This window comes from Malaclemys terrapin, chromosome 19 (assembly GCF_027887155.1).
Source record: "Malaclemys terrapin pileata isolate rMalTer1 chromosome 19, rMalTer1.hap1, whole genome shotgun sequence".
NCBI lineage: Eukaryota > Metazoa > Chordata > Testudines > Emydidae > Malaclemys > Malaclemys terrapin.
Window position 1 is genome coordinate 20,331,400 of NC_071523.1, and position 25,494 is coordinate 20,356,893.

Sequence of the window (25,494 nt, forward strand, 5' to 3'; positions counted from 1 at the left end):
TTCAATTATTTTCCTTCTTTTGCTCCAGAAGTTTAATTTCTAGGGCACTCCGTTTTCTTATGTATTTATTTAAAGTTACAGACTCGCAGCTACTAACATTCAGAGTGAAACATTTTACTTCTTTCACTAAATAAAGAAGGGTGGTTTTATTTTATCAGCTATTGATTTTACACTCCATATTCCTTTCCTCCACACAGATCCTATAGCTAGATTTGCTCTCCTTGGCCTTCTCTCTCAAACACACCATGTCCACTGTGGCTGTGAGGAAATGCCCCAAGCTCTTAGATCAGGCTTCGTATATTGCATTTTGTTTCCTTTACATGGTACCATGTACTGCTTTGAGGGCATGCGGGAAAGGATGTTGCATTCAGCATAGGGTGACCAGATAGCAACTGTGAAAAAACAGGACAGGGGGTAATAGGTGCCTATATAAGAAAAAGTCCCCAAAAACGGGACTGTCCCTTTAAAAACGGGACATCTGGTCACCCTAATTCAGCAAATAAGAGAAAGTACACCTTCCCTATTAGCCTCTCCTTCTTCCAAAAGGACAAGCAGATGCCCATCAGTGCTGTCACATGTTTATTTCTTTGCAGTGTTTTTGACACCTGGTTTGCATTAATTTTGTATTTATGAATTGGTAGTTATTTGCCTTGAGTCCATGGCACCATTGAGCTGTGGTAGCCTACAGCAATTCCATACCTACAGCAACACAACAACCTTGTGTTGTCAGGACGCGGGGCAGGAAGAAGATAGCTCAGAATGCAAATGGGGAAGGGGAAGATACTCTTGGAAATTTAAGTTTGTCGGATTCAAAACTCTAAGTGATGGTTGCTTCCATTCCCTGAGAATCAAACGGCAGCATTTCCACTGCCCTGTAGCATTGACCTTGTTGTCCTGGCCAGGATTCCAGCCACAAGTACTCCTGTTCTTCTTTTTGCGTAATTACTCTGCCTCTTGAAATTCACCTGCCCATCTATGCAGAGTTGTACATGAGGGGGGAAGGATCCTTCCTGACCCCTGTGGTGAACATCTTGCACCCTGAAACTTAAGCCTTGATTTCCATTTGTCCTAGCTAGAGCAGCGTGAATAGCAGAAGTTTCTGGTTGACTGGCAGTTCTGAAAAATCAGGAAAACAAATTATTTCAGGTTGAACCAAAAATATTCCCCCCCCCCCAAGTTTGTTGCAAATCTAAAAAGTAAAATTTGTGTCAGACAAAATGTTTCATTTTGATTTTGACCATTTTTAAATGATTTGCTTGTGTCTTAAATAAAAATTGAAATGTTTGGATTTTTTACCCAGATTTCCCCCCCGCCCCCAACCAAAACAATTTGGTGAAACAGACACTAATTTATAAAATGTTTTGGTGTCGCCAAATATGCATTTTTCACTGCAAAAAGTTTTGGCTGAAAAATGTCACCCAGCTCTAATCCTAGCACATATGGCAACTCCTCTTATTCTACTGATCTAAAATTACCCAGCCCTTCTTCAAACCTGCTCTCTGTGCCTTCTGCTCGGGTAGTCACATCTCCTCTGGGATGCTGAGCCACCTGCATTTCCAACACCTCTTCCCTACTCCCCAACCTTGCAGCAGGGCCTGTTGTCGAAGCTCCTGGCCTTTCAGAGGGATCCAGCACTAACATGTTCTAGTATATTTTTAGAATTCATTCCTTTTTTTTTAGCTTTTTGCAGCAGTGTCCCACTGGGAGCAGGTCCAGGTATTTTGTGTGATACAGTTAGATTGATTGCACTTTACAGCTGCTCGGATTTGTATTGCTTCTGACCTTGGGACGTGTGTGGCATTTGTGCTTCGACATGAACATTTATTGAGGCATATTAGACAGTGCCTCTTTGGTGTGGGGAGCTAATCCATTCGGTCATCCGATCTGCAATACCACCTGCTCTATTGAGAGCATACTCTGGGCAGGGTTAGTATAGAACAGTGGTTCTCAAACTAGGGCCGCCGGTTTGTTTACCTGCCGCGTCCGCAGGTTCAGCCAATCGCGGCTCCCACTGGCTGTGGTTCGCTGCTCCAGGCCAATGGGGGCTGCAGGAAGCGGCGCGGGCCGAGGGACATACTGGCCACCCTTCCTGCAGCCCCCATTGGCCTGGTACGGCGAACCGCGGCCAGTGGGAGCCACGATCGGCCGAACCTGCAGACGCGGCAGGTAAACAAACCAGCCCGGCCCACCAGGGGCTTTCCCTGAACAAGCGGCAGCCCTAGTTTGAGAACCACTGGTATAGATGACCCCTTTGCACTGGCCAGTCTCTCTCATGGGGTAGCTGGTGGGGTCTCATTCTGTACTCTGCCTTCATTCCATTGTCACAAAACTGTTACGTGGCATTTAGGAGTCAAGGTTGCTATAGAAGCCCACCCCCGCCCCGAGGGCCTGATCTAGATACATTGAGTGGAAAGGATCTCAATAACTTCAGAGGGTTTTGGTTCAGACTGGAGTGTCCGGCGCTCTTGATGTCACAAGGACTTTCAATTACTGCTGGACTTTCTGGAACTCCCTTGTCCCATTGGAAGAGGTCAAAGAGTGAAAGCCCCATCACCTCTTCTCCATCACAAAAGGAAGGTTGGAGACAGAGCAATACACGAGCAGTTGTCAGGGCCTGGCTCTGGTTAGGGTATGTGGGGGAGGCAAGGACAGTCTCCACCAACAATGGAACAAATGTCTTCCCAATAGATTCCACCGGCCAAGAGCGACATGGCTTCAAATGGTAGGTTCTAGTGTAGAACTTCCCCAAGCACCTCCAGTACCTCGCTGAGCAAAAATTGCCCTAACTCAGTGTGGGAAAACACATATTTCATTCCTACAGACACAAAACCGGAGACCGAACGCATGTCTGTGAGTCAAAACCCTTGTGGGTTGTTCCCATTGTCGTCATGGCAGCCTCAAAATCTCGAGACACCTCTGTTGATATTTAGGATTAGGTTCCCCTCCCTTCACCTCCTCTGCCCTTGATTTCCAGGAGCTCTGCTGAGCCGATACCTCTGGCATTCCTCTGACGGCTGGATGAATGACCAAGTTCCGTGCCACCAGATGGAATCCACGCCCTGACATGACTGCCCATCTTGACATCCTGCCCTTCTCTGTCCTTCTGCAGCTTTTTGCTGCTAGTAAACGGCCTGCTAGATGACGAGGGTTCCCTGTAGGAATTGCACCTGAAAATGCTGACCGAGTGTGCAGCCAAGACATCGACTGTGTTGTTGCTTGGGCTTTATTTTATGTGTCCCTTTATCTTTTACTGTTTTTAATGAAATGGAAGCTGGCAGTGTAAACACAGTGGCTGCTATTTCACTTAATAGCATTGCCCACCAGGAAACCTTTCAGAAATCCCTGCAGAACCCCGTGGGAAGGCGATTGATATTTAGCTTCTGCACTTGTTCCCCCACCCCTCCCTTTCAAAGTAACAAAGCAATTTCACCAAACTTTCCCTGCTCCATAGAGATTTTAATGAAACGCTGAGATAACTATCTTCCTCCTGCTGCCTGGCTGCATTAAAGCCCCAGTGGACTCAGGGGGCGCTGGAGATAGTCCGCTGGACCCAGCCATGCTCTTGTTTGGAAGCATTTAACCAGACACAGATGAAGTTTTGCTGTTTCCTCTTCATTCCCCACCCCCAGTCTCACTTTATGAGTAAATTAGACCTGATGATTTGACATAGCTGCTGCCTGTCATTCACCAGGGCTAACTGATTGGTAAAAGCAAGGCCTGCGCAGAAGAGTTATTCACTTTATAACCAAGCAAAAGGAGCCAGCTAGTGAGTGAATCAGTGAGTGTGGCTTGTCTGCTGGCTAGGACTGGGATCTAGCAGTCAGGACTCCTGACTCCCATTCATAGCTCTGCTGTTGCCTGGTTGTGTTATCTTGGGCACATCAGATATGGCTTTAGTCCATAACAGCTGAGCACTTGCAGATCCCATTGAATTCAGTGGGAGTTGGCGGTGGGAATAGAGAATGGAGAAGCACTCCATGAAGGAAAGCACTGTCAATAGGAGTCAACCAAGTACATGACGAATAATGTAATATTAATTATAATATTATTATTAATAATAATAATGCTTGAGTGCTCTTTGCCTGGTTGGGAATGCAGAGATGCCCCTTGTACTGGGAAAGTCGTCTTTCCATCGTTACAAACCAGGATCATTTGATGGAGATCGTGAGTGTATTACCCTTTGGAGCCATTGACCCTCTTGCTGGCACTGATGGGCAGCCATTCTCCACAAGCAGAACCGTGGTATAGTTTGCTTGAAACACTGAAATGTAACTGGGAGTAAATTAAGGAAATGGGTCATCTGCAGAATTGAAGCTTGAGTTTGGGGACAAAAAATACCCTAGTCTCACCTCCATCTATTCCATTTCTCACCACACAGACATTGCTGGTGCACTGGCCAACTGCCACCCCTGCCGTTAGGAGCGGGGAGAGATGAGGCAATTCCCCCATGATTGAGAAGGGGGGAAAACCCTTGAACATCGGAAATACGTACATTCTTGAGCATTCCACTGCCCATACTTTTAAGTGAGTCGGAGCTGGAAAGAGGTGCTGCTCCCAGAAAGCCAAACTCTCCCAAAGAGCATTGTGAGCTGCCCGGACCTGCACTCTTCTGCCTCTCTGTCAAAGTACCTTCCCCAGGACCTGGACAGGGCCTCTTCTAGAGCACAGCAGGGAATGTGTCCTCCACGGCCCATGCTGTCCTCCGCCTCAGAGCTGAGACTTCCCGAAAGAGCAGCCGTTGCTGCCTGGGGATACCATGCTGAGGCCACCAGTTCATTAGGAATTAGACTGAGACAGTGATACCAAACCATTTCACGTAGGTCACTGAGCAGCTGCAGTCAGGCAATAATGATTTTTAGCTGCTCCTGACTAATAACTAGCCTTGTATCTGATCGCCAGGTCCCCGAGCTGCTGGACCCAACAGCCTGTGCTTCATTTTACTGTCGAGGTGGAACGGGAAGGGGTCTGCTTTCTGAATTTGGTGCTTAGAGTGAGGAGGCGTTGTTAGCAAAATGGATCATTCTTAGTCATTGTGGCTAGCACTTAGCTTTGTTTACGACTGTGACAGTCTTTGTTGCTGAAAGGAGTCTGTGCATCTAACCTCCCTGCCTCCTGCCAAAAATATCTAGCCAATCTAGACATGCATTGGAAGGAACCATGAGCTAAGCTAGACCTAAAATATCCCCTATGGGGTTTGATCATCTAATGGCAAAGAAGTGGGGATGCTAAGGGAAGGAAGCCTTGTCTAGTGGTTAGAGCATAGAACTGGGAGTCAAGGGACGTTGGGTCTCGTCCTGACTCTGAGACTGGTTCTCTGTGACCATGAGGAAGTTATTTCACTTTACTGTGCCTCTATAAAATGTACTGCCCCCCTCGCTAGCTATGACTTTATCACCAGTGACATCTGCCCAGTCCCTCCTCCTCCCCCTCCCCTAATGGTCTCCTGTCCCTTTTTAAGACATTCTGAAATTCCACTCCTGCTTCAAGTTCTGCACATCAGACTTTCACTCCCATGCCCCTAAGATGCTGGCAAATGCTGAGAGTGTGCTTCTTTCTGTGTACCAGCTCCCTCTTTGCTTTTATTGTTTTTAACGCTGCAAGTCTCAGCTGGTGACTGAAATCCTGACATCTGATATTTCTGCAAATGACAAGACTGGGGTAATGTGGAAAGCAAGCTGCTAATCCCTGAGTGCTTTCAAAATGTCAGCACCGCAGTCGGTTTCCGCCTCCTCCGGTTCTCAATCCCTGCTGACTGTCTCACAGCATTAGCACTTTGAGTAGATTGAGCCTTCTCTGGCTGTGTGCTGGCAGAGGAGACATTTTACCTACCTACACCCTGAGGTCAGTAAGAGAAGGAAAACCAAAGCCCAAACTCCACCAATTTTGCTCATTAGGTGGCCTGTCAGCTGAGAACCTCTGCTGCACAATGGGAACTGCAGTGGGTCGTTGGTGCAGAGTGACTGCTTTGGATTATGGGGCCATGAGGCAGGCCTCACAACTGTCTGTTCTGGAGAATGCTCCTGAAGAGAGGGTCACTGGCACCAGAACAGAGCCAGAAACACAAAACAGGGTCAGAATGAAGACGACCAAATTCTTCAGGAGATTCTGACACACTGAAGGGAGAGGAGAAAAGTTTCCTCTTGCAGAGACACTGTCCTGATCAGCAGGGAGGAAGAAAGGGAGTTGGTCATAACACAAACAGGTGCTAGTGGCTGAGGGAAGAGGACAGTGAGGTATGGGGAGGTGGTTTCTGTAGAAACATCTCACACTTCCTCAGGGCCCCCGTGATCCCAAGGTCCTTGACAGCAAGCCTGAGGAGAGGCAGGCTTGGAAAGGTTCTCCACCCTAAATGGCTAAGAGGCACCTGGGCCATCTCAGGCTCTTGGAGGGCTCCTGCAGCGTGAGATAGGGGAGGTATGAATGTGTGTCTGGAATGGTGCCTCCTGCCCAAGCAGAGAGAACCCGTTGCTGGTGCCTGCAGTCCAGGCAGCCCTAGACCGACCCAATCCTTGTGGACAGAGAGCATGATGTGGCTAGCACAGACCCAACTAGGAGTAGCTGCAGGGCAAGCTCGGCATGATTTCAAACAGGAAGGAGTGGGCCTGGTTTAAACATTATTTGAGGGGATGGTGCATAGGGATCGGGTGACACACGTTCTCAGCACCTCTGGTGATTCGTTTTGTTCGCCTTTATTACCAGAAACAGACAAGCTCCATGGAACTGGCGGGTCTGTGAGCCCCATAAAATATTTGAGTTCACAAAACGAGTCTCTTTTAATGCACCTTTTCTCGATCATTTAAACACATCCCCCGCCTCCCCACCTTCCTGAGGAGAAGTTAATAAAAATTACTCATTCCAGGGCTGAGTTTAACCCTTCTCTTCTTGCTTCAGGGAGATCTAGATATGGATAGAGATAGATACATCTCCCTGAAGCAAGATATAGATATATAGATGTTAATGTCATTTTAATTTTAATTTAAAATGCGTTTTCTGTCTATAGCACTATTACATTGTATTGTGCACTATTAAAGAAACAATGGCTTGAGGCAGAGGGATTATCAAGTTACACATCAGTCTGCAGGGTTTGATTTTATTACAAACCACAACAATACAGCCATCAAGGGGGGGAATCCTATTGATTGATTTATAACTTGCTGACCCATCTGTCCCCAGCCATTATTCCATGTATAATTTTTCATTATGTGCATGACAACTGATTCTCAGCCACATTAAAACTCAATGTGCAATCACGGAGGAATACAAAGAACTACTAAATATGTTGGAATAATAATGCCTGACAGTAAAAGTTTGATGGAAACCAGAAGTGGCTGTGCGGGCACTGGGACAGTCCTGGCATCTTAAAATCTGGAAATGGAATTTAATTGTTTACTTGTTATAAGGAATATTAAACAGCAACAACTGAGAGGCAGCGGGGACAACTGGGGTCTGCGGCTGGCTACATTACTGCCCTTGGACAAATCGCTCCACTTCTGTGTGTCTGTTCCCCCTCTCCTCCTTTGTCTTTTACACTGCAAGGCCTTCGGACCCAGGATTGACTTGTGCTGTGTGTATGTACAGCACCTACCACAATAAGGCCCCCATTTCAGTTGGGGCCCAGGCACTAATATAATAATAATGGAACAGTAGGACCAATCGGACACCTTAGTCACCTTCACCAGCACCTAGTAAGAATGGCCTAGAGATAGACCATGGCTGCAGTGTCCACAGGGGGATGAGTTCATCTGATGCACCCTAGGAACTTTCCAGCTTTCCGGAGTTTCTCTTGTAAGCATCTCCACCTGTGAATGGACATTTCCCCCAACACAGCTGATAGGCATCGTATCAGCTCTGCATATCAGCGTAGGTTGAGATTAAGGCCCGGGTGGGTGGTGTAGTACTTGGTTGCACTGAGCTAGCCCTTGTTCTCAGTCAGCCTCCCATGGTTAAGTTAGTGAATCTGGATGTGGTGTCTTGTTTAGATCTTTATGTCCGTGTCTTCCACTCGTCCCCCACCCCTCACGCCTCCCCGGCCATGGCTCTGTGGGAGTATGGGTAGTTCCTTCTGGCAGGGACTGGTGAGCACTGTGCCTGAATAAACCTCCTCCCAACGTTGTCGAAACCTGAATCTGCAGCATATGTTCCTCTGCTGACGCAGCCACCAGAAGCATGAATGGACACCAAGTTCCTCCTTTCAGCTCAAGGCTTTTTGTGCACCATCGTTTTGCTTTTACCCATATCTTTCTAAGCGTTGATGCTGCAATGACTGTCCTTGCATTAACAGCAAACTCCACAGGATGTTTCTCCTGAAAAACTTCCCGTATTTCATTCACGTCCATGGGACTGGATTTTTGGTAGATATTCTTCTAAATGCTAGGATTACATTCAAAGGAGGGGAAGCGTTAGCCTACTATCTCTCATGCTGGGTTACCGAGGGGACCAGGTATCTTCAAAACAAAGCGATCTGACAAGAGTTGCTGACAGAATAGGTTTCAGAGGGGAGCCGGGTTAGTCTCTAAGGTGCCACAAGGATTCTTCATTGTTTTTGCTATACAGACCAACAAATTTATTTGGCCATAAGCTTTCGTGGGCTAAAACTCACTTCATCCATGCATCTGATGAACTGGTTATAGCCCATGAAAGCTTATGCTCAAATAAATTTGTTAATCTCTAAGGTGCCACAAAGATTCCTCGTTGTTTTTGCTGACAGAATAGTTAACCATCAATGGGTCTCTGTGTCACAGCTCCTTTCCAGGTGCCTGGTCCTAGCAGGGTACTCACCAGAGCTGGCTCCATCCTCTGGTTCTAAGTGGTATTTCTGCTCTCTGTCATATCTAACAAACCAACTTTTGGGGCGTGGGGAAGTATCCAGTCCATTTCAAGCTATCTACCCAAGCACTTGGCAGTGAAAGTGTTGGTAAATCTGGCTTGTTAAAGGTGACCTTGGTGGTGTTGTATTAAACTGTCAGAGTTCACATTTCTGAGTGTTTGATTTATACTTGGTATGCATCTTGGCACAGAAGTCTGCACCACTTCTTAAAAAGATGTCACTTCTCACTGATGTTTTCAACATGCTATAAACAGCTTCGATATTTTATCCCTTTACTGCAATGTTGAGTAAAAGTCCACCTCCTCCAGGAGGCTGCCAGATGGAAAGTGAGGCTGCTGCAGTTTAAACTTGAGTAATGAAAAATAAATAACAATACTGAGTAGTGTACATGGAGCACTGGTGCTCAGATCAGCAAAGCATAAATATGGAGGCAGACAGATACGTGGATAGACAGAATCTCGAGGGCCAGATCCTCAGCAGATGTAAATTAGCATCCTTACATTCACTACTATGGAGCGATGCCTATTTACATCAGCGGAAGATCTATTTCTGGGTCTTTAGTGCACATGGGTAATCTTGAGTCTCCCGGCTAAGAGAGTGGAAGAGAGAAGGATGTATCTGTCAGAGGGGCCTTTGGAAATGTGGCTCTCTACAGTTGTGAGGTAAGTGAGTAATCCCATTGACCTCCTAGGTAAGAACTAATTAGTGTGAATAAGGGTTGCGGAATCTGGAAGGAAACAAGCTACATAATGGCTGTTCTCTGTTGTGACATCTCTCTTCCTGGGTGACGTGTGAAGGGCGTTTTCCCTCTGCTCGGAAGCTAACAGATGTCACAATAGACTTCAGCTGTCAGGTATTGGTCCATGTCTTTCACTCGTCTTCGGGTCAGAAACAAATTTCAGTGACATTTCTGGAAAATTAGCGGTACTTTGAATATGTGCGGGCAACAACTCAGAGTTAAGGTGAAAGCCAGTAGCACATGCAAACGGCTCCAGATACTTGTCTCCATGTCTGACTTCTCTTGGTGGTATAACAGTGCCATCATCCAGGTGGTCTCAGCTGTCAATAAGCTTCTAGAGCACATCTCCTGGCTGGTGCGTGTAGGGGCCGTCCCTTCCCTGACAGGGGAAGATACTAGCGATGTCACACTAGTAATAATGAGAGTCATAAATCCTGATGAGACACATTAATCAAATACGCCTTCTTCCCCCCCTTTTCCTGTTTATCAAAGAGTAAAGCAGTAAATACAGGGCTAGATTGTGACGCGGACTATACGGAATAGGAGGGAATGAGAGCCCCCTTTTCATGCCTGCAAGGGCTACCCAGACTTTGGGTCCAGGTATGCAGGAATAAACAGGGCTGTTCACCTGTATATTCCCTTCCTAGAGCAGGGGAGTAGAGAATGGTTGGAGAGGGGCAAGAAACAAGCAGAACCTTGGCTGCATCTGACACATGGCCAGCATGGGGGAGAAGGTAAAGGCCCTCTTATGAACAGTCTTCTGGAATAATTAGTGCACTTCACACAAGGGCCTAGTCTGGATCGCCTATTCTGCAATAACCATGCCGATCAATTTCCACATGTAGACAAGCCCTTCCTAGCTAGTCAGCCCCCCTGCCTCTTTCACTACAGACTGCGAAACTCAGACTATGGGAAATTTTGCTTCAGAGTATTTCATTAATCCAATAGAGGATGCTTTGGCCTAGATCCGAAGCTGGGGTAAGTTGTCGTAATAGTACGGTGACTTCAGCTGAAGCTATGACAATTTACATCAGCTAAGGAGCTGCCCATTGTACTAGATCTTTCTGAATGTGGGATTTACCCCCAGGAAGCAGGTTGGGAATCCCTTGGCACCGAGTACTTTCTATCAAGACATGGAAACAATCAAACCAGTGGATTATACACATACATACATTTGCTGCTTTCAGTGCCACACTTGCATTTATTTATTTATTACAAGTATCTTACACCAGGATAATATTCACTGGAGCTCTAACATCTGTTTGCAAAAGACAGCGTCCTTGGGCGGCAGCCAGCAAAATCATTTCATTGCAAAATTGCAACTGTAACACACGCACAAAGCCACAAACCTACTGTACACTGAGATGCTTTTGTTTTCAAACTACTCATTAGGAATGATGCACGAGCCAAAATTATACCCCGTGCAAGGTGAATTAGGAGAAAATGAGCCCATCTGACCTTCTAAGTGATAATAATTACAGTACTAAGTGCTATCTATGGTTAATCCCATTCTCGCTACAAAACTGTACCAAAGTTTCCTTCTTTCCTCCAGAGGGTATATGTCTTTATGTTTCTTCAGTTCTTCATGCCTAATTCAGCCTGACAAGCAACATAGTTGAGGGGATAGAAAATAAGAAGCCTGGTTAAAAGATTATTTTATATAATGCAAGACAGAAAATTAAGTTGCTGCTGTCTGATGGCGGCTCGCTGGCGCTGAGTGAAATGATTTGGGAGAGTGAATGAGTCTTGCTCTCATTTTTAGGGGATAGGTGTCAGGAGCTAACACTGCAGTGGGCACTCAGGAGATAGACAGACCTGCCTGGGAATGGGGCTGCGTTTTCGCTCTGTCTGGCTTGTGTGGCCACTGTCCTTGCGCTAGCAGCCTTTTGGGAGGGCTTTGATGCCCAAGGGGTTAGTCCAAACACTTTTCAGCTAAACCAACCTCACTGAAAAAAGGTTATTAAAAATCATTATTTATGCAAAATACTTAGGGCCGGACTGTGATCCTCTGCTGTGGAGTAGCAGCTCATGCTGTGACTTCAGCAGGGCTGTTTCCCATTCCACAGCAATAAAGGTATCCCCATCTGGCCCTAATGGACTGTAAGGAATGGGAAGAGGAGCTGGCGGGAGCAGGGAGAGAATTAATATCTCATGCTATCCCCCTGAGGGTGGATACACGCAGCAAACTCGGAGACAGGGAGACCTCAGTGGACGAAGCAGGGTTTACAGGGAGAGAGTTATTTCCCAGTGCCACCCGACGGTTATTAGGGTTTTTTGGGGAAGGCAGCAGCGATTGGTGGTGCATGTAAATGTCATTCATATTCCCTGTCTCACTGAATTACATACTGTCATACTCCCATGCTGGTGGCAGGAAGCACCCCAACAGCCTCCCTGGGATGTAGTTCGTACCAGAGCCGGACTCAGGCTCTCTAGAGAGTCTGAATCCCAGCCAGTCAGTTTCAATCAATTAAACTCTTTCATTCCCCGTGAATTACAGAACCCCGCCCTGCGCGTTTATGAATGTGGTGCCACGCCCAGGGCTTAGGCCACTCCGTCGTGCTGGAGCAGGCAGTGGCACTCAGGTAGGGACGAGGGGGACAGCAGTGTGGGGGCTCTGAGCTGCTCGGGACGCAAAGAGGATACACCATAGAGTGAGTCACAATGTCTTGAGCTGCTGGGAGCAGAGAGAGAGAGGCAGAGTCCTGGAGAAGCAGCAGTGAGAATCCTGAAAGGCTGATTGGAGGAAATGGAAGCAGAGGTCGTGGGAGCCTTGTGGCCCTGGGAGCCTGTTAGTAAAGACGGGGAGGGGGCAGTGCCAGGAGCCCGTGGGGTCTAAGGGGCAGATAGGGAAGAGGCAGCATCTGGAGGGTAGCGAGGTGACTGGTGGAAGGAGCAATGGGAACCTGCTGTGCTTTCTAAGGGAGAGGTGGCCAGTGCAGACTCAGGTCCAAGCACACAGGGACACTGTGAGTTACAGAACCACCGTTTTGGGGTCCCCAGCCTGTATACCCTTCTCAGGCTTGGCACTCTTGTGTCATCCCCACACAACCTGGTGGAATTGTAGCCTTGTTGCTGGCTCTGCATCTGCTTCCCAGAGCTTGGCAGTCTTGACTTGAGCAGAGCTTGAAGTTTTACCAAGGAATTCAACTGCAGTTTGGGTTTTTGCTCATTCTTATCCTGGATTCCTTTTGTTTCCTATCTATCTCCACTCTCTGTTGATTTTTCTTCACAGGTCTGGCAGTCCATCAGATCATCACAATCACAGTGTCCCTCATCATGGTCATAGCTGCTCTGATAACAACTCTGGTCTTAAAAAATTGGTAAGGACCACTGGAAATCTGTTTGGCCTGAGTGTTGGGGCTGGTGCTGGAGTGCGTGGAGGGTTAGACGGGGGATGAGGAGGGAGGGACAGGAATAATGATTCCTTTGAATTGCAAAGAATTAAAAAAAAAATCAATAGATGCTCAGATATCATGGGAATGAGCCCCAGAGAATTGCAGAGAAATTAAAAATAATCTTTGTTTAGGTTGAGATTTTCAAAGAAGGGCCCTCAACTCTCTTTGAAGTCTGTCTTTTTATTTAGAACTTAGAATTTGGTATTATGCCCAAGCTTGCACTATCCAGCCATGTTTGCAAGAATGGAAAACAAAACAGCTTGTGCCCACCATATGGGCACCTGAAAAAACACCCCCACCACTAATGTATCAGCTAAGCCCTGTGGTGGGAGAAAGAGCGTTGGCACTCTATGACTACTGCTAGTCAATGCACTCACACCCCCAGAGTCATACGTCAAAATGCAGGTTACACAACTGCATCTCATTTTAAGGCCCCTACATCTGAGAAGTTTGCATATTGCCAGAGCTAAGTGATTCAGCTTCACATCATAATACCCCTTGGACTTCACACTGGCAAAGGATGGTATTGCACACTCTTAGTTTAGGTGCTCAACAGTGGTATCTTCTGGCGAGGACAGAGTAATTTACTCTACTGCTCTGGGTTTCCCCACCAGGGTAATGCCCCCTGCCCTGAATAGAATGACTTTATTGCTGAGTTACTGTCTGAACCTAAGCTATTCCTTTAAACACAAGACTGGCTCAGCATATAATAATTATATTTTCTGACCTTTTCTGTGGCTCTAGGGACTGAATGCATCTTCTGAGCCTCTTGAATGCATCCAGTTTTACATTCACCACATCCCCTAGAGTGCCCATACACTCCTCTAGCCTAATTTGCTCTCATTTATTCCTCAACATCAGCTATGCACATAGTAAAATAGGTTAGTTCTTAGCTTCAGGCATTCCTGCCGTTACCTATTTTCCAAGAGAAATTGTCCTACTTTGAGGTCAGTTTTGCTGGATGTAATAATGCTATTGCACCCATGGGTAATCTGAAAAAAATGCAGCGTAACTCTGCTTCTCTTCTACACAGTTCTCGTCTACTGTCGTTTTTTTCCTCCCAGCAACTATATTCTCTAATAGCTTCAAAGCTTATCTGTCATATACTGTAATTTCCCGCAGGTGATCCCAGTATTCTCCTCAGGTGATTGGGTAAAATAAGATATTGACACTAGAAATATATTGAAAAGTCTGATCATCAGGAATCCCCTTATTAAACAGAATTGAGAAGGCTCATCTTATGTCCTGTGTAGTTAGAATATACACACCTTCTCGCCCAATTGGGTATTGTTAGAGTCTTACAAAAATAAAATGGTTGAAAATGTTTGTAACGTTCTTAGAGGAAGTGTTTTTGTCAGCCCTGTAGCAGAGATATATACTTCCACATGCCATTAAAATATGTATTACAAGGCAAGAATTTCTCAAATCACTAGTGATTTTGGATGCCTCTGTTTCTAGGTGCCTAACGACTTCTTGGAGGGCATTGGTATTTCTTAGAGCTGGACAAATACTGCAAAACTTTCTGGGAGAATATTTACTCAAATTTATAAAGGAGTTTGCTTTGGACATGCAGGTAGCTCTCTTCTGTCCGCTTTCTGCAATTCAATTTTCCTGGCATGGATGCTCACAGAAAGAGGATGTCAGAGTTTCATGTACCAGCATTTGCAGAAAGCTAATTTTAAATTCACAACAGAAGTGCTTATTAGACCTGGCCAACTTTTGTGGATTTCAAAATATAGATGAAAAAAAAAAAAGATCAAAATTTCACATTTTGATGACAAAACTTGGAAAAAGGAGGAGAATCCATGTGATTTTTGCCCTCCCCCCTTTTTTCAACTAATTTAGCATCCGTTTAATTTTTAAAATATTGTTCAAAAACTCATCAATATTTCAATGAAAAAAAAACCCAGGAAAACGTTCAACAAATATTTTTGCCATTTCCCTCCTCTCTTTCCTGACAAACTAGACTGTTATACACTCATCAAAACAGAAAACTGAAACAATACTACATGATTTATGTGACCAATGTCAACTAATTAGCACAGGTCAAATAGCAAGGCTTGGAGAGAACTGCTTGTGATCAGTCCAGTGTGGGGGAAAAAATCTGCCAAAACAAAACAGTGTTGGATAATTTCAAACAACAGCTAAAATATCAGGAAATCTCACTCCGAGATATGCGCAAGAGCAAAACAGAGCCAAAATCCCTGTGGCATTGTGATCTATTTATGCAGCTCTAATCTTTGTCAAATTGTATTTTGAGCCCTTGTATATACCAAGGAAGGCAATGTGGTACAGTAACAAGAGTGGTAGCCAGGGAGATAATATGTGTAGATTGTGAACCCCTTCGTGCCACAGACTGACTGTGACTTTGGGCAAGTCATGTAACCACGCTGTGACTCAGTTGTCAGTTGTATGAAATGGGGTTAGTAGTTTACCCACTTTCTAAACCCTTTGAGATGAATGATTGCTCTGTGCAGTGCAAAGTTTATATTATCTGTGTAAATTCGTAATATGGGAACTGCTTACCGTCAGCAGGTGTCTATTTCAGTTTGAGAAATCAATGGAAACTGTACAGATCACCATTATGGGCGGACGTCTGGATGTACACAAGGGGCCAAACCAATCATTGGTGTAAGTGGGTGTAACTTTATTAACATCAGTGGGATTGCTCCTGCTTCTGCCGGCCGTGAATCTAGTTTAGAGAGTTAGAGGCTTTTGAAAATCCCATCCAATAACATACCTCGGTGTCTAATTCCCCTTGACTTTCAGTGGGACTTGATTGCCTAATTTCCTCAGGCATCTTTGAAATTCCCACTTGATACTTATCGCTAGCATTTTCGAGCCAACATGGAAAAAGTCAGGATCTTAATAAATCCATATTTTACTAAATAAAAGTGGCCGGATTTACTGCAGTGCCGAGCCCTCTGATGTGCCGCTGAAGTCAATGCTCAATAGTTTTGCACATTACGTCATTTCTATTCAGGATTGAGGCAACTAGCTTTAGCACCTAAGTCTGAAACTTTAGGCTTATTTAGAACAACATAAAAACAGCCAGACAACATCAGACCAGGGTCCATGTATTCCAGTATTCTGGCTCCAGCAGTGGCCAGTAGCAGATGGTTTGGATGAATGCCCATAATGGACAATTATGGAATAATGTGCTCTCAAGGGAAAGGTTCTTATTCACCTGCATCAGCTAGCTTGTTTTCTTATGATCTGAAAGTAAAACAATATTCTATCAAGCGTAATATTCCCATTATCCATACAAATGCCTACACTCAAATTCTCTGTTGGTGTAAATCCATTGAAATGGAATTATGCCAGCAAAGAATTTAGCCCCTAATCTTTTTCTGAATTCTACTAAGTTCTTCGCCTCAATTATATCTTTTGCAATGATGATATTTAAACCTTGGAAAGCCACGGTGGTTGCTATCGTAGGTATGGCATCACAAGTGTGAAAATGACCCCATGTCCTTTTAAAACTTCAGAACTAATTCTAACGATCCTGGGCTCTTTTGGAACTGGAAATACTAGAAATACAACTATTCTTGGCTGGACTAGGGTGTGGGAGAGATCAAGGATGAAATCCTGATCCCAATCAAGTCAATCTGAGCTTTACCATTGACTTCAGTGGGGCCAGGATTTCACTCCAGGAGTGAAAATACATGAGTGTTTCAACCACATCAGGCAGGATAGTTAAAAGGCTGGTGGTGAGAGAAGGTCCCTCCAATGATTGTGCCAATGAAAAATACTGACACTAGCATGTGGGAGGCTAATTTTTCAGTATTTCTAACTCAGCCCAAACCAAAGGGGCTGTAAGTCTCACAAGAAGCTTTTTCTTAGGGGATAGGGAAAACAACGGAGTTGAGCAAAGCACTCCAATGCTTATCCTGAAACTATAACTTTAGAGGTTAGCCTACCTCTAGATGTAAATATTCCTGATCAGTCTTAAGGATCCCCTCCCTCCCTTTTCTCTCTAGCCTTTCCTCCCATTATTGTTATTTGTAATAACAAATGGCTGTACATCTTTCTCTTCTTTATCCTCATGCACCTTCGGGTGCCTGGGCGTCCACCAGTTTCCACCATTTATTTTGATCTTGTGCTGGTCTGTTCAGGCTTCTGAGTATTGTGCTGATACATTGGATATGGTTCAGTCATTGATTCTGAAGCCTCATGTAATCACGCCTGACAACTCATTGGTGTGTTAGTCTACAGGGGAGATTCTATACTTCAGCCCCTTCCACCTACTGCAGCTCGCTATCTTTGAATTGTATGACTGTACATATGGTTCTCCAAATTGTCCAGGACATGTAATGTCTGTGTAGCAGGTGCCCTATTTTGTGCCTATATAGATCTGGAAATACAGTACGTTTCTAGAAGGAAGAATAACATCCCATGTCAAACTCACGAGCTGCAATAGGTGGAAGGGGCTGAAGTATAGAATCTCCCCTGTAGACTAACACACCAATGAGTTGTCAGGCGTGATTACATGAGGCTTCAGAATCAATGACTGAACCATATCCAATGTATCTGTACATGGTCTGTGAGAGAAGCACTGGGACATGTGGCAAATAATGGCAGGAACTTGTTCTCTGTACAACAGCTTCAAGGACACAAAAGGGTTAAGTTGATTGTTCTTGTTTAAAATCTTTGTGCAAAGAAAGCTCTAACTTCTTGCAAATATGGCTGCACCACTTATCTCAGTAATTCTTCTGAGAATAAATGGCTCACATTTAAAATTTAAATTTAAACATAAAAAATAAAATAAATAAAGGAAATTGATTGCTTGATTATGGCTGGTCTTTCCAAAGTGCTTGTGAATTATAATCTAATATTAAATTATGTATAATTAATGGTAGATAATGTAAGTTCCTCTCTCAAGGATATAGTTGCATTTTGGGTTGTGGTTTTTCTTTTTCTTTTCTCTTTCTTTCTTTCTTTAAAAAAAATTTAACACCCAGTTGTGTGCAAAGTGGAAACACACGGCGGAACAGCCACCAACGCAAAATCAATCAACAGGAAGAGAGTTGCCAGAACTTGACGGACTTCACTCCAGCCCGTGTGCCCAGTAACCTGGACATATTCACAGCCTACAATGAAACACTCCAGTGCTCCCACGAGTGCGTCAGGACACCAATGCCAGTGTATACAGAGGAGATGTTACACTCGCCCGGTGATTATAAAACAACGTTCAATGGAAACAGGTAAGACAGGCATTGAGCAGTCTCTTACTCGACAATCTCTCATGCACATTTACATTTAGAGGATTCAAATTTATTTGGGGTTCAAAAAAATCTCCTTAAGCGATTACACTCAAGTTATTATTTTGATATGTAACAGAAATTCCAATTAATAATCAATATCGACAAAATCCAGTAGTGAAGGAAATTGTCATCATTGGATTCCAATGGTTCCTTAAGCCATGATGTGCATTTTCCTTCCCAGATTTAACGAGTCAGTTAGAAACATTTGCCAGCTATGGGTCTGGTTTGGTTAGCACCATCTACTATGTAGAACCGGGAATATCAAACTTCTCCGTCTTCAAAATGAGGACAAATGATTACTCATGGCCTATGTGACCCATAGCCATAGCCCATCTATTATGTTTAATGCCTGTAAAATGGCAATTTTAAGTACTGCTTTTGTCCTTGCAATGCCAGCTAGGCTCACCTGGAACACATCTTGTTAAGCTGTGCTGTTGCATAGTACCACACATTTTTCAACTCCCCTCTCCCACTTCCAGCAAGGAAATTTACCTCAAATCTATCTTCCCGAATTTCTATGCTGCTTTTTTAAGTGGCATCTGGCAAGCTATTCAGATTTAAGTGACAATGTGATTAACACAAGAATAGGCTGCATGAATCCATTTTGTCTGGTATGAAATAATGATACATTAATAAGGGGGAGTTGACAGAATATGGAATTAAAGATTTGAGCCATTCTTCTATATGTCTATTGTCTGTGTGGAAAGTGAGGCTGATTGGAGAACTTGGTAAGTTACCTTTACCCACAAAGAAACACTAAAAATGTTAGCCTTCTAGTAAAGGGTTAATTGCATGGGGTGCTGGGTATGTTGCTAGTTTTGTTTATGTTTTTTAGGAGGAGGATTTTCACTATTGATTGGTGCAGAGATTTTCCAGAATTGCTCCGCACAGTAAATGTATGTTTGCTGTCAAAGCTAGAAAACAATTTATTGGAAGTGAAAAAATAATAACTCCCACCCCCCACCCCCACCCCCCAAAACCTTCTTCAAATATATAACCATGTTGAACTCTAAGGGATATTTATTATAAAGTCCCTTATCCTAAGTGCATGAAGAGCAGAAATCTAAAGACAAACAATTATAATAAACATATTTTTAAATATCTTTGTGTGTGTGTGTGTGGAATTTTGCTAGCTGTCATATTCTGGGATTTCCTCCGATCTTGGGAGGCAGAGAATTGGCAAGGATTTTCAAACCATTTCATTGAGTGTATGTATATGTTAATTCTCACATGAACCCCAGCCACCAATGCTGGGGCACAAAGGGGGGGAGATTTTTGTTCTGTTTTCCTGTCCTGTCTCTGCATGGTGCTAATCACTGTCAGTGTCTATTGTTTGCGCTGCTATTAACGCCGTCCATTGGTATATGAGCATTGGTTGGAAAGGGTTCATTGCTTTTTTGTCTTAAGGTAATGCTTTGTTGGAATATATTGGCCTCCACACTTTTCTCTGAAGCCTGGTTCAGTCTGAGCAGTCACATTATAAGTCACTAATAATGGCAAAGTCATATGTTCTCCCAGCAACAAACCAGCTGTCCCCCTTATGGACTGCATTTTTCCAGGTGACCAATCTCTATTTGTCATTGCAGTATCGGGACGACAATCATGCACTGCAGCTGGGAAAAACAGGAAAGTAGCTCAGGAGAAAAGGAGAGACAAAAAGATACTTAAAAAACACGGAGATACTGTGACTCATCTTTGGACTGTCTAAAACCCCCCAGATTTGCATCCTTAATTGGCTTAAGAGTTACCTTATTTCAATATTTTCCATTTCCACTGAAAACACATGGCATTAAAGTTCATCTTCTTTGTGCAACCCTCAATTGCAAAGGCCAATAAACCCATTCAAAGCATTATTTTAGAGAATTTTTTTCCTCTTAAAAAAAAAAACAAACCAACGAAACGCTAATTTTGGCAGCAGGCCTGATGAGGCTTGCTTGTTGTGTGTTACGTACCAGCACGCGCAAGCCCATTTTTCTGCTCGCTGCAGACCCTCTTCTTCTGATCGGCATCTAATTCCTGTGGCCTTTGTGTCTGAGAAATGGTTTGAAATCTCCTGCTGACTGGCCGAAGTCTGTTTTACTTCCTGGGGGCAGGGCAGACGCCATGTGTCTATTTCCTGGTACGTACCACTCTTACACATTTTTTTTTCCAACCACTCCACCTCACATAACTATGAACATTTCTGTGCATAGCGAGGTCTCCTTCACCATTGTATTCCCTGTGTGACGCTTACCACTAGCTGATTCTTTTTTTAAACATTTGACTTGACCTAGGTGTCCTGTGCAGGGGACGGTAAATGTCTTCTAAGATAAAAGGGGGACTTGGTACCAAAATGGCTTTTCCATTTGGTGAATTAGAGGCGGGCATGAACTGGAACTCAAGACCCATTCACCCCTGGATTTCCTGGAGTGATGGCCTCTGCCTCTTTAGAGGGCCAAACTAGCACACCCAGATGAGAGCACACTTAACCTTTTAGAAGTTCACCTCTGGATCCAGACTTTGAGTCCCATGTGGGAACATCTCTAGAACTGGTTTGCTCTCAGCAAATGTTGTGAACATCAGTGCTATTAAATGGCCTCCTTTTGTGATTAACTTTTTTGTTGCATGATGGAACTCCAGAGACTGCACGTGTTCTGTGCGTAGTCCGTTGATAACCTAGAGCTGAAATGGCTGGGATTCTGGAATAAGCGACCTTGTCATGCTTCCACTGCAACAGTAGCGACAAACCCCTTCTTTACCTTGCAGGAAACCATATCTGCCATCACTTAGTCTGTCTGGGGAGTCTTCAGAGCTTGGGGGCTGATACTCCCAAACTAGTAGAAAAAACATTGTTTTGCAGATCTCTCCCTCTCTCTTTTGTTGTTGTTGGTTTTTTTAGCTTGTGCCATTTCCTCCTCCTCCTTTTTTCCTTGGGAAGGTGGCATTGCAGATAGCAGTGGGAGGAAAAGCAATTAGGATTAACTATGTGGCATTTTACTGTAGGGCAGCACTGCCAGTTTGAGCCATGCGCACAGGCAAATTAATTGGTCAGTTCCAAATCCCTGCTGTAATGAATCACATATTCACTCTAAATGAAATTTCCAACGTTCCCTAACTGTGACTTACTCGAAATAACCTTTTTAACATGATGCTCAGTTTTTGAACACAGAAATATAATTAGATTAGAATGGAAAGAGAATAAAAAGTTAATAGTCTCTGCTGTGGCTTGGTATGGTTTTGTCTGGGCAGGCAAGGTGAAATGTGCACCTAACTAAGTGCATTGATTAGGACGGGATATACCAGACAGCAAATATTTTATCAGGATTCGCATCAGAGTCTTTCTTCTTTGTCTGCAATGCTGTAATTATCATGCTGATTAAAGCTGCAAATGACACTCCTTTTGTAGTTGAAAATGAACATGGCAACCAAGAACCTGGTTTATGGCTGGAGGAGTTTCATTTTTGTTGTGGTAAAATCTCTGTACCAATCAGAGCCAGATGGATGCAGGGCTTTTCCATGACATTAGAAAGATAATATGATAAACACACTACACCTTGTAAGCTATCACACACACCCTGACATGACTGGGACTCAGGTCAGTAATGGATAAACGTTCTTTCCCCACATGTACAGAAATTCCTTTCCAGGGGGTGCAGGAGGTAAATGTCAACAGGCCGCCTCATTAATGAGCGGCATGTGAGTCAAATTATAAAGCTCCGAATCCCAGGATGTATCGATGCCCCAAGCACCTTATTTTCCAAAGCATGCTGCAGAATATTTCTGGAGGTGTACAGAGAGCTCTGGGGACTGCAGATGGATTAACCAGGATGGGTTTGACCTCTAGGTCAATTTTGCTGTGTTTAATACTCAAAGCAAGGATGGTTTAGTTCCATGTCCCTTTCTATCCAGCCCTCCAAATTCAATGGGGATAGCAAGAGTCTACAGGTCTGGACTCTGTCTTTTTTTAAAAAAACATTTCAATAGTGTCATGACGATTTAATCCCACACAACATGTAGGCTAGAGAGCCTTCTAGGCTACTCTAGGGGCTACTCACAGACATAAGGTTCTGCAGGATCGGGACCTTAGGTAGTGACATGTGAACCTTAAAGTATTCAGTTTGGTCCAGCTAAGACAAAGTGTCCTTAGAACAAGGATCGGCTACATTGGCTATATTTGATTGGCTAACTTGGGAATTGTTACTTGTCATTCTACTGCGCTGTCACTGGACTGACCCTTCAAAATGCAATGAGAAATGGTGAGCTTAAGACTGGTTCCCAGCTCCTATTTCTAGGACTGTGTGTGGTGTAAAATGTATTTAGAAGTTCTTGCTGACTTCAATCTGCAGCCATCTGCTGCAAGTGTGAATATCTTCTTGGCTGGATTTGATAGTACCAGCAAAGCAGCCTGAAGCTGAGTAAGTCGACTTTAACCAGCTGCATCTCAGGAGAGTTGGAAAGATTTGCTAGAGAGAGCAAAACCACTTAGATACAGGCAACCCCTGGATCCTGCATTCCTTTTCCCAGAGCATTTAAACCTCTTTCTTTGAGAGTTTGGGGTGTGTAAGAAAGGCAGGATTGGACTGGCTGTAGCATGACCCAGGCCACCCACAGGGCATTGTTCAACATCCAGTGGTGAAAGTCTCCCTAAATCATAGTATTGTTTATGGAATAATATCAATTATATCAGACTGAACATTTCTAGTACCTTTCCTCAGAGGAGCTCAAAGCATTTTACAAGTGTTAATTAATTACACCTCAGAGCACTCTTCATTAGTAGTTATTATCCCAATTCACAGATTTGGAAACTGAGGCACAGAGCAGGTATGTGGCTAGAGAGGGAAATGATGAAGAGCCAAGAAGAGAACACATGGGTGTGTCTGCACAGAGCTTTTGTAAATTAACTGAAATCAGGTGAAACAACTAGTTCCGACTGAAAGTTAAAGGCAGCTGCTGAATACTAAAAAGACCACCAGCGGTGAAAAATTTGTGAGCAACTCAGAGGCTAAAATATGTTCTCCTTAAACATTAGCTGAATATGAATAAGTTAGGACAATGAATAGTAATTGTGATCTGCTCACAGGGGATTTGCAAACCAAAAAGTTTGAAATTTGATGAATAGTTCATCCAGTTCCAATTACAAACCTGGAACGCAGGCCAAGTTTGTGACCTTCCGAGGTTTGCTAATTTAGGAGGAATTTCTGGGGACCCTGGAACAGACTACAATTTCCAGTGGACATCTTGAAAATGACAGAGATTTTACATGGGTTTGACCTGGAACCAGACAAAACGTGGTTGATTTGGCTGAATTTCATTTTGATTCTTGGCCTTTGTTCAAAACTGAAATTCAGAGTATCTCAGAGATAGACACTGAATGGTATTGCACAAACTCCTGTGAATCAAAATTTGGTGTTTCACCTGGTTCCTGTCCTGAATTCTGGCTTCCTGCTGTGTTTGACTAAACAACATGGAATGAGATCATATAAAATTCTGTAAGGCACATCAATTGCTGACCTAGTTTGCACACAGGGGCCCTTCAGAATGCAATCTAAATATTACATACAGATTACAGTGCATTAATTAAATGCCATTTGTACATGATTATGTAAGTGTTAAGAATTATTATTATATAAATGACTATTTGGGATTCTAAAATGCTAGCAGTATTGTAGGGCTGAAACTGTCCCAGCTTTCACAGAGTAGGTAGAAGTCACAGCACTTTACGGTAATTCTCTGCTTTGAATTCCCTGCTGCTGTGATGCCCTCATTCTGCCTAACAACAGCACATTTTTGTATTAATATTAACAGATAATGAGTCATCATAAAATATCCCGGCTTGTCTTCTGAAGAATAACAGCATTGCATATACAGACCTGTTACACGAGATTAAGTATTCTAAAGAATCCAGTTAATTAAGACTTCAGTGCTTTCCATGGGTGAAAGCTGATATTTCTGTAGTCCCCTTCCAGCAAGAGAATTGAACAGTTTGCATTAAAAAACATCAAACAAATTACAGACGACCTGTTTTTTCTGGTTACAGATAAAAAAAATGAGAAAGGTACAAAGGGTAAATTTGAAACAAGTTCTTGATAGTCTTTGACTTTCTCTTTTAGGAGATATTTTGCACTTGGGCAACCAGGGCACAGAGAGAACATAGGCCAGAATAAATGTACTGTGCCAGCCACGTGCTGTTTGGCTCCAGTCCTGCCAGGGGCAGAGCACTCAGGCTGTGCTGAACAGAACAGCCTGGCTCTTGTGCTTAAATGCTTTACTGGATCATGGCAAGCTGTCCAGCACCTTGCAGGCGGAAACCCTTATTGACCAAGGACATCTACCAATAGCTTGTGGTCTTAAACTAAAGAACAAGCGAGCTTAAATTAGAAGCGTTTAAAAAAACAACAACCAGAGAATCATCTTCTTCTAAGAGTAATAGCACTTTCAAGTATCAGAGGGGTAGCCGTGTTAGTCTGAATCTGTAAAAAGCAACAGAGGGTCCTGTGGCACCTTGCCTTGCATCTGAAGAAGTGAGGTTCTTACCCACGAAAGCTTATGCTCCCAATACTTCTGTTAGTCTCAAAGGTGCCACAGGCCCCTCTGTTGCATAGCACTTTCAGAGTCCCACGGAAAGGTCACTGAGAAACCATCGGGAAGTCATCTCCACTGCATGACAAATCAGTTCCTAACACTCAGGTAGAGATCTAAGTCAGTTCTACACCAGAAGCTTTTGTCAGGGCAGCACTATCAGTGATTTGTGGTGACATGACAACAGCACTAGCCCTAGTATAAACACAGTTACACCAGCATAAAATTGCTTTTGCTGGTATAGATTATTTTGCTCAGGGCACCGGTATAAATTATGCCAGCAAAAGCAGTAGGTTAGACACAGTTGTACCAGTGTAAAAACATAAGGATAACCATACTGGGTCAGACCAATGGTCCATGTGGCCCACTATCCTGTCTTCTGACAGTGGCTGTGCCCAGATACTTCAGAGGGAATGAACAGAACAGGGCAATTTATTGAGTGACCCACCCCCTGTCATCCAGTCCCAGCTTCTGGCACTCAGAGGTTTAGGGACACCCAGAGCATGGGGTTGTGTCCTTGACTGTCTTGGCTAATTGCCATTGATGGACCTGTCCTCCATGAACTTCTCTCATTCTTATTTGAACCAGTTATATTTTTGGCCTTCACAACATCCCCTGGCAACAAGTTCCACTGATTGTCTGTGCATTGTGTGAAGAAGTATTTCCCTGTTTGTTTTAAAACTACTGCCTATTAATTTCATTGGGTGACAC

The 25,494-nt window shown here is 44.0% G+C and overlaps 1 protein-coding gene across 3 annotated transcripts in view; it reads left to right on the top strand.

Annotated features, from left to right (window-relative positions):
* The window catches only part of AJAP1 (adherens junctions associated protein 1), a 114,088-nt gene that overhangs the window by 79,274 nt on the left and 9,320 nt on the right, over window positions 1-25,494 (top strand). For 2 of the 3 annotated variants that reach the window (XM_054009418.1, XM_054009417.1), the window contains exons 3-5: window positions 12,799-12,886; window positions 17,923-18,165; window positions 20,213-20,344. In XM_054009418.1, coding sequence (XP_053865393.1) covers window positions 12,799-12,886; window positions 17,923-18,165; window positions 20,213-20,285 — 404 coding nt within the window. In that variant the 3' untranslated portion in view covers window positions 20,286-20,344. The remainder of the gene's footprint in view (window positions 1-12,798; window positions 12,887-17,922; window positions 18,166-20,212; window positions 20,345-25,494) is intronic. The other variant, XM_054009419.1, reaches the window with a different exon arrangement.